The following is a 9,360-nucleotide window of genomic DNA, read 5'->3' as shown; positions in this document are numbered from 1 at the left end:
CATTGGTGATGCCATCGAAGGCTGTCGAAAGGTCGAGACAAAAGACTGATGTATTATCCCTGCTTTGCTCCTGCTGGGGATCACCCAATGCTGTTTCTGTCCCTTTCCCAGGCCTGAATCCTAACTGAAATGGGTTCAAATAATCCTCTTCACCTAGGATCTGCTGAAGCTGCTGCGTAACTACTTTTGCCATGACCTTTCTTAAGAAAAGGAGATTAGATACGGGAAGCAAATTGTCCAATGTGGGCTCCAGCAACGGCTTCTTGAGGAGGGGGCAAACCAAAGCTTAAGTGGTGCAGGAATAACCATGAATTAATCATTGTTATAACCCAACCATATAACATGACATTTGTATTTCTTCCATACAAATGAGAGGTTAGGGCAGTGATGGTTTTTCCAGACCGAGTGCCCAAAATGCGCGTGTTTGAGTGTGAATGTGCGCGTTCCCAGACCCCCCCCCAATTGCAGTGATACATGCACCCCACATGCCCCCTGCACTCCGTGCATATGTGGTAGGGACCCAAAGATCAGCTGGCTGGTAGGAGTGTGCAAGCGCAGCGGAGCTGAACTGGGACAATGGCTCATGTGCCCACAGAGAGGGTGCTGTGTGCCATAGGTTCGCCATTACGGGATTAGGGAACTGGAAAAGACCTAAGTACATTTCACATTCATTTTGTGATGATAAGGGAGGGGAGAAATGGCAAAATCTGCTCATTGGCTAAAACATTTCGAGGTCATTGAAGTACCCCATCAGTGTCCAAATCAAAAACTGAATTTGGGGCAGAGTGTTTTCCAGAAAGGATTAGCTAGAGGGAGTAAATGGCTAATCACTGCATGCTGCAAAATAAAATGTGCTGTGACTTTTATTGTACTAAATAAAATGTTCAAGGATAGTTTATTACAGCAGGAGAAACCTTGGCCTACCTAGTAACATTCTCCAAGAATATTTGTAGTCTACTCCATTCAATAATAAAATGCGTTTGATATAAGTTCAGTTCGTAAAAATTTATGAAAGATAGGAGAGACAAGTAATAGAAATACTGGAAATGCATACATATAGTTATGGTGCTTCTTCCCCATTTCCAAATTCTTTCACGACTTTGAAGATTCTGCATTCAGAGAACAATCACCTGGAATATTTTCCTGGAGAGAAAGTTGAATATTATTAAAGTCCAGTGGAAACAAAACTAGAAACACAGGTGAAGGAGGAAAAGCACATTGGTGCTGTGTTTAAATATGGGATGGCCAGAAACTGAGCTGCAAATGGACTATATATAGTGGGGATACAGCTGAGTAATATTCCCATTTCCTTAGCCAGTGTTGTGGAGCCTAACAATGTAACCATTAAATCTACATGTGCAGGTTTCTTAAATATACACCATTCTATGATATAACCAATGATAGGAATAGAGCAGCATTGGCGAAACCTTTGGCACTGAGTGCCGAAATGGGAGCAAGCGTGCACAGGGGAGCACTGGAAACCGAAAGCTGAGCTTCCAGTTTGTGCATGCACACTGGTAACCTGGTCTTCCGGTTTCTGGAACACATGCATGCACAAAGACAAGCTGGCTAGCGCACATGCACGAACCAGAAACTGGAAGCTCAGCTTCCAGGTGCGCGCATGTACACCAGGGACCTGCTCTTCCAGTTTCCAGCACCCCCGCGTCCGTGAAGACAAGCTGACCAGCACGCATGTGCACACTGGAACCCAGAAGAGCAACGGGCTGGCGTGCCTGGAGAGATGGTTCTGCGTGCCACTTCCAGCATGCATGCCATAGGTTCGCCATCACAGGACTAGAGAATTTGTGCTACTGTCCTGATGTTGTAAGACTCCCTTTCTCATTGGACGTTCCCAGTCTGGCCAATGACTAGGTATAATAGAAATTGTAGTGCAGCAATATTGTATTCCCCACCCTTGCTTGCAGGTGCTGTGAGTTGCACCTTGCTGTGTGGTCATGGATCAATTGCCTTGCAGATTGATCTTTCGAGTGACCTTGGATTCTGCCCCTGAGGCTTCAAAAATATATAATATAGTGGAAAACGCCAGATTATTTACTTAGTTTCTGTCTGACACCCCCCCAAACCCACCCACAAACACACTCAGAGCCTCGTCTCTTTGCTGCTTCTCAAAAATTCCTTGATGCTCTTTGACTCCAACTAGTGATCTTCTGAAGCCAGATCAATTATTATTATTAATTATTTTTATCAAATTTATTTGCCTCCCATCTCGCAGGTTGAAGCAACTTGATTACCTGCAACGTCTCCTTCCAAGCCCAATCTTATAAGTGTGTGTGTGGGGGGGGGAGGCAACATGTGAGACTGACCCAGAGTGCATCACTTCAGGGGGGATCAAGAAACTTGTGAATGATGCTCAGGAAGTTTCTTCCTTTGCATGCCTGCGTTAAATCCAGCTATCTCTTTAGTAATGCCCACTTGGAGCTTAGCTTTTATGCTCCTTATTTTGTGAGGCATCATCAGGGGAAGCTTGCTGAGTTAGTATCTCTCAGATGCTGCTCATGCCCTTCTGTGGAGGAGCCAGTGCAAAGAGGGACAAAGTGGGAGAGAGGGAAACGGGAATCTGGATGCTTCGGTTGGCAGTGCCCACTCCTTGTCTCGGGAGCACCTTTCCTCCACCGCTGAATTCCTTTACAAATGAACAGCTGCCACCCTCTCCATGCACCCTCCCCTCCTCAGTTGTAATTTGACCCTCCCAGAGCCCTACAGTTATTTTTAACTTTACATTGACCACATAATTTTCATTATTGTTAAATCATGCCGCCCTGGGGAGAAGAGGCAAGGACGTATCCATGATTTCTGCATCTCCTGAAGCAGGTGGCACCCTCCCACGTCTTTCCTCCTCTTCAGTTCAGGTGGCAATTGCCCTTCTTCAGCTTTCCTAAACATCACCTGGCTCCAAGGACCCTGAGGCTGCTCTGCTGAGGAAGGTAAGAGGGTTTTTTGGGGGGGAGGGTGGGGGGTCTCTCCAGGGTCTTACTTGCTTTGCCATCTGGAGAGTGTAGAACCTCCCTTTTCTCCTGGAATCCCCAAGCGTGCAATCTTGAGGCAAGTTTATTCCAAAGCGCAGCAGCCCGTCTTCTGCTTTGCTCCCAAAGCAGCTTTGAAAGGCGGGAGTGGTAAGTGAAGGAGTTTGGAGGAGATAGTGTCAAAAGGAAGAAGATTTTGACCAAAGGTGGGAGAAAAGGTGGGGGGCACATTTGGGGCATGTGAAATGTCCCCTCGCATTGTGAGCAAAGCACCTGCTCAAGATGGGCCCCTGGGAAATCAGCTGGAGGGGATACTAAAGATTAAATGGACCAGTGAGCTGTTGAAAGGAGCCAGCTTTTGCTCCTCAAAGAGTCAATGATTTGTGGGATGTTGTATGGAGAAGTGTAATCCAAACACACATTTCTTATATAAAGCCCTAAAAAAATAAGTGAGCCTAGAATCTATTTTGTCTTTAGTAAGACACTCAGTACATTCAGGTTTGGTGTGGCTACAGCATCTAGGGAGTACGCTTAAGGTTAGGAACTACAGGTAGTCCTCGACTTACGACTACAATGGAGCCCAAAATTTATGTTGGTAGGTCAGATAGTTCAGTGAATTCTGCCCCATTTTACAACCTTTCTTGCCACAGTTGTTAAGTGAATCACTGCAGCTGGTAAGTTAGTAACGCGGTTGTTGAGTAAATCTGGCTTCCCCATTGAGTTTGCTCATCGGAAAGTTGCAAAAAGTGATCACATATCCCAGGGACACTGCAACTGTCACGAGTCAGTTGCCAAGCATCTGAATTTTGATCACGTGACATGAGGATGTTGCAATGGTCATAAGTGTGAAAAATGGTCCTGTCGCTTTTTTTCAGTGCTGTTGTAACTTTTAAAGGTCACAAAATGAACTGTTGTGAGTCGAGGAGTACCTGTAAGTGACTTCCATTTGAGACTGTTTAGACTGAAGTTTTAAGGACAATTTGGGGTAGTGTATTCTGAACTCAAGCCATAGACCTATCTAAGAAATAGCAGGTTGTTGGGAGCCAGGTAGAGGATATTTAACCTGGGACTCTTTTCTCCCATAATGCCTGGCCTTGGCTCCTTATTAGTGGTAGAGCTTTTGCATGCATCCATGAAACTAAAGGCAGAGGAGACTTTTTCTCCAGGTGGTGGTGGTGGTGGTAATATAACCTTCTCCTCCATGGAGACGTAGAACAGAGGCGTGTTGATATGGCTACACAGGAAGATCAAGGCCAGTGGTGGGGGACGTCTGCAAGTTAATCCTGGTATTTGAACTAGCCAAGGCCTTGGCCAGGACTTAAGGTTCAGAGATCAATAAATATGCTGGATGCACACAATAAAAAGATGAACTTGGTTTATGGATATCCTGCATGCAACAGGCTGGTAAGAGGATTGTATGGAGTAAATGAAGAGCTTTTGACGGTGTGTGTTTCTAGTTATTTATACATTGTATCTCAGGTAGTGGGAAGAGAAGTAGAAAGGTAAGTGCTTGGTGTCCTGGCTTCAAAGCCGACCGTGAAATTAGGAATTTTGAAAAGCTTGGAGGTTATGAAACATATTTTCCTTTGGCCCTCATGCTTTCTTTGATCTTGTTTTTCTACATAGGTTGTGACTAGTAAAAATCTACAAGTGCAAATGATGTGTGGCAGTTACCAACCAGCCAGTTGTCGATGGAGATGGTACTTATTGTTTGTCCTTTGGATTTGCTCTGGAACAGGTAAAAATGAGGTTGCTAAAATCCAACTGTCCCAACTTTTAATCCACAATGAGTGATTTGTTAGAGCTGATGCACTCTATCCAAAAGGGGAGTAGAGGTGGGGAGTGTAATATCCCATGTATTTACCAATGTAGTATGGCCGTAGTATTATTTATCCTTCTTATTACCCTCTTTACTCTCATCTCTTATCAGTATTATGATGATGATTATCATTATTCTGTTACTTTGCATGTACAATGAGAGCTTCTGCACAAGGGACACATTTGTTATGTGTCTGATCACACCTGGCCAAAGTATTTAATTCAATGCAATTTTTCTTTTCCCAATCATGTCTATCATGTGATTTTTGTCTCACTTGAATCCCTGAGCAGTTTGTGAGCTCAAACCATTTCTGACCACAGTTATTAAAAACTAAATGGACCATGTAGTAGCAGCTAGGCATGCAGGAGGCATAAAACCTTTCAAACTCTTAAGTACAGAACACTGAAGTATTTGTAGGTGCATGCATAATCAAAATATTGCATATTTGTTTGCCATAATTTCTTCAACAAGGTACCGTATATATGGAGTTATTCTCAAATTTTCACCTGTTACAATTTAAGCTAATAACAGTGCGAACTGAAATTGGGAGGCTGTGGTTATGCTGCAAAACACTTATTCAAGATTCATGTTCAAAATAGCTGAGAGAGTTCTTTTTCCCAAGTATTCCCTTCCAACTGTTTATATAGGGTTGAAAGAGATATTGGGACATCAAGCATTAAAGGCAGAAATTATCCCCAATGAATGGCTGCCTGGTTTCTGCTTAAACACACCAACTGGACAGAGCCACCATCTCTTTGGGTAAAGGGTTCCACTTTTGAACTGCTTTCATTGTTAAGTATCCATCTACTTGGAACTTATATTAATTACTTCATGTTCTGCCCACTGGAGCATTCCAGATTATCTCTGGGTTTTATTCTTCTGTCCCTGAAGATGATTTCCAAATGCTCTTTTAGTCTCCTCTTCTTAAAGCCAAACATTCTCGGAGCTTTCAAGCATTCTTTATGGGACTTCATTTCCAATTCAGTGACCATCGGCATGGCTTTATTCTGAACTTATATTAATTGTTCTAAATCATTCTTATGCTCAGAACCTAACACAATACTAAAGATGAGATCTGATCAATGAAGACTGATGGGAGTTGTTACTCCCATGATTTGGGAAGTGTACTTTTCACACAGTTGCAACCTAAAAGTACGCTTCTGTTTTTGGAAGCCATTGACTCAAATTCATTTTGCAATCAACGGCTCATCCCTCTTTACAAGCACTATATACCAAATCAGATATGTCGCATCCTATGCTTGTGCATTCAATGTCTGTTTAATAAATGAAGAACTTGCCTTTGTCCCTGCTAAATTTAATTCCATTACTTTCAGTCAATTTCTTTAACCTATCAAGATAATTTTGAATTTTTATTTATATATTCATTATTTTTGTCTTCTGAACTGTTGTCTACTCCATCCAATTTTGCATGATCTGAAAATTGAATTGACATTTTCTCTACCAAAGTGTTGATAAAATATGGAAGATGTGAGGCCCAGAACTTATTTAGAACCTCTCCAATTTGACAAAGAATCATTGATGAGGATTTGGGATATTATTTTTGAGCTAGCTTTGCTGAAATCATGATATATTGTAACTCCATGATTCTTACAATCTATTAAGAAAACTACCTGATTAAAAAAAACTAAACAAGAATTATAAAAGTGATTTTTTTAAAAGTGAGATAGTTTGTTAAGACTTTTTGTCAGATTCATGCTGATTTCTGATCATTATTATGTTTGGGACCCCATGTCAGGTTAATTATTTTCTTTTCAGAGGAACACTATTTTATCTTCTCCAATCATTCGGCTCTTCATCAATGCTACAAGATTTCTCAAAAACAATACAAAAAATGTGTCTAGATTGTCACCAAATTCTTTCAGTACCCTAAGATTTAATTTATCTAGTCTTGTAATGGAACTGCATTCAAAGTATGCCATTATTCCCTGAGTGTGTTTGTAGCATTTTCAAACTTCACAATTCAGCAATGCCACACCCTCTTGTGGGGAAAAAAATTAAAATAAAAGTGCACATTTCTGCCTTTTCTTGGTTATTAATATCTTGTCATTTTGCAATTGGTAATTGGTGGTTTTCCCATTGAATGTTTTATTTCAAATGAATTTAAAGGAGCCTTATTGTTCGTAGAATCCTCTGCCAATCTCAACTCAGTTAAGGATTTTTGTCACTGTTTTCACCCTTCCTGGCTACTTGTGTAGCGACACAAATGCATTGATAAGTACTTGACTGCATTTTTTTAATAGTGACATTTTCTACCTTCTTTTTATTGCTATCATCACTGCTGTTTTGACTTTTTCCTTAAGATTTTTCTGTACAGAAACATGGTTCTCTTTGGAATGCTTTGCAACTGTGTTTCACTAACATCCACCTTTAATTAGTATATAAATCTAACAAATAAAATAGAATTCTGACATCAAGAATTCAATATCTTGTTAGTATTGTTCTTAAAGTTCCTCTTACTTCCATTTCCTCAGTTACATCTTCTCTACTGATTAAGTTTAAATTAACAAGAAGTTCCACCACATTAATTTGAACTTAATCAATAGAGATGATTAAAATAGTGGTTCTTCTGGTTCCTCTTCTTGATAGAGAAACATCAGGGACAAATGTTAAGGACTTCCTGAAAATAATTGACAGATTTTTGTCTCCTACAATTTTTTTTTTTTTAGACATTTTATTAGGATTTATAGGCCGCCCTTTTCCCTGAGGGGACTCAGGGCGGCTTACAATCGCAGGGAAGGGGGTGCAATACCAAAAGACAAACAATATGTGAACAGAATAAAATAATAAAACACAACTTGCATTCAACAGTCAACACTCGGGCGGGTAAATTGGGAACCTATCCCCAGGCCTGATGGGAGAGCCAGGTCTTAAGGGCTGTGCGGAAGATCTGGATGGTGGTGAGGGTACGGATCTCGACGGGGAGGTCGTTCCACAGGGTCGGAGCTGCAACAGAAAAGGCTCTCCTCCGTGTAGTCGCCAGTCGACATTGACTGGCAGATGGGATTCGGAGGAGGCCCAGTCTGTGCGATCTTATCGGTCGGAGGGAGGTAATCGGCAGAAGGCGGTCTCTCAAGTACCCAGATCCACTACCATGGAGTGCTTTAAAGGTGGTCATCAGTACCCTGAAGCGCACCCGGAGATCGACAGGTAGCCAGTGCAGCTCGCAGAGGATGGGTGTAATGTGGGCGAACCGCGGTGCGCCCACTATCACTCGCGCGGCTGCATTCTGAACTAACTGCAGTTGCCGGATGCACTTCAAGGGCAACCCCATGTAGAGCCCATTGCAGTATTCCAGCCTAGAGATCACAAGGGCTCGAGTGACTGTTGCGAGAGCCTCCCGGTTCAGGTAGGGCCGCAACTGACGGACCAGGCGAACCTGAGCAAATGCCCCCCTGGTCACAGCTGACAACTGATGGTCAAAAGTCAGCTGTGGATCCAGGAGGACTCCTAGGTTATGGACCCTATCTGAGGGGTATAAAATTTGACCCCCCAGCCTGAGTGTTGGAACATTGGCCAAATTGTTGGGAGGGAAACACAACAGCCACTCAGTCTTGTCCGGGTTGAGTACCAGTTTGTTAGCGCTCATCCAGTTCTTAACGGCCTCAAGACCCTGGTTCATCACGTCCACCGCTTCATTGAGTTGGCACGGGGCGGACAGATACAGTTGCGTATCATCCGCGTATTGGTGGTATTTTATCCCGTGCCTCCGAATGATCTCGCCCAGCGGTTTCATGTATATGTTAAATAGTAGGGGGGATAAGACCGAACCCTGTGGCACCCCGTATGTTAGGGGCCTCAGGGACGATCTCTGCCCCCCGACCAACACCGATTTTGTTAGGGTGATTGAAGTCTTTTATTACGATACGTCATGGCTCTTTGATAGATTTGGAGTTTGCTTTTAAAAAGCAACGACCATCTTTCCTTTTTATCTGGGCAGGTGAAAGTGGGCTCCAATAGTAGCACTGTGCACATTAATTCCTCCACTTATTTTAACCTAGATGCTCTCTACAATATCCCCGAGTTCACTCTTATAGATTTCTTGGGAGGTATGGATACTTTGAGCAATCAGCCAGGGGTGGGCTTCAAAAATTTCAGCAACTGCTTCTCTGTCTGGACGTAGCCATGGTGGGCATGGCCTAATTGGCCTCCTGCACCATGGGTGTGTGTGTGTGGCATTTTCTCCTTCCCCAGGCTCCGGAGGCTTTCCTGAGGCCTCTGGGAGGGCAAAAACTGCTTCTCCCAGACTCCGGAGGCCTTTCGGAGGTCAGAAATGGGCCTGTTTCCGGCCCTCCATAACTTCCAGGAGGCCTGTTATTTCCCCTCCCTGAGCTCCACATGGGCCCTGCACTTACCTCGCGTCCAAAACAGGCTGTATGGAGACTCCTGGGAGGATAGGTGGGAGGGATAGGATTTGGAGGTTCTCTGAACCGGCCATAATGTTAGCTACAGGTTTTCTCAAACCCAGGTGAACCTGTAGCAGCCCACCCCTGCCAGCCCAATGCTTCCCCCCTTTCTACTATTTAGGTTCCTTTTAAA

General features: G+C 43.3%; 1 protein-coding gene across 1 annotated transcript in view; it reads left to right on the top strand.

The window, feature by feature from the left end:
• Positions 1-2,857: 2,857 nt before the first annotated feature.
• Positions 2,858-9,360, top strand: part of LOC106546762 (transforming growth factor beta receptor type 3) — a 41,234-nt gene continuing 34,731 nt past the window's right edge. Inside the window, exons 1-2 of the mRNA XM_087709713.1 lie at positions 2,858-2,945; positions 4,611-4,722. Coding sequence (XP_087565839.1) covers positions 4,641-4,722 — 82 coding nt within the window. The 5' untranslated portion in view covers positions 2,858-2,945; positions 4,611-4,640. The remainder of the gene's footprint in view (positions 2,946-4,610; positions 4,723-9,360) is intronic.

This window comes from Thamnophis sirtalis, unplaced genomic scaffold (assembly GCF_051295495.1).
Source record: "Thamnophis sirtalis isolate CommonGarterSnake01/CBP01778 unplaced genomic scaffold, rThaSir2_p1.2 scaffold_3, whole genome shotgun sequence".
Taxonomy (NCBI): Eukaryota; Metazoa; Chordata; class Lepidosauria; order Squamata; family Natricidae; genus Thamnophis; species Thamnophis sirtalis.
Note: the sequence above shows the minus strand (reverse complement) of the source record. Positions and strands in the feature narration are given on the sequence as shown.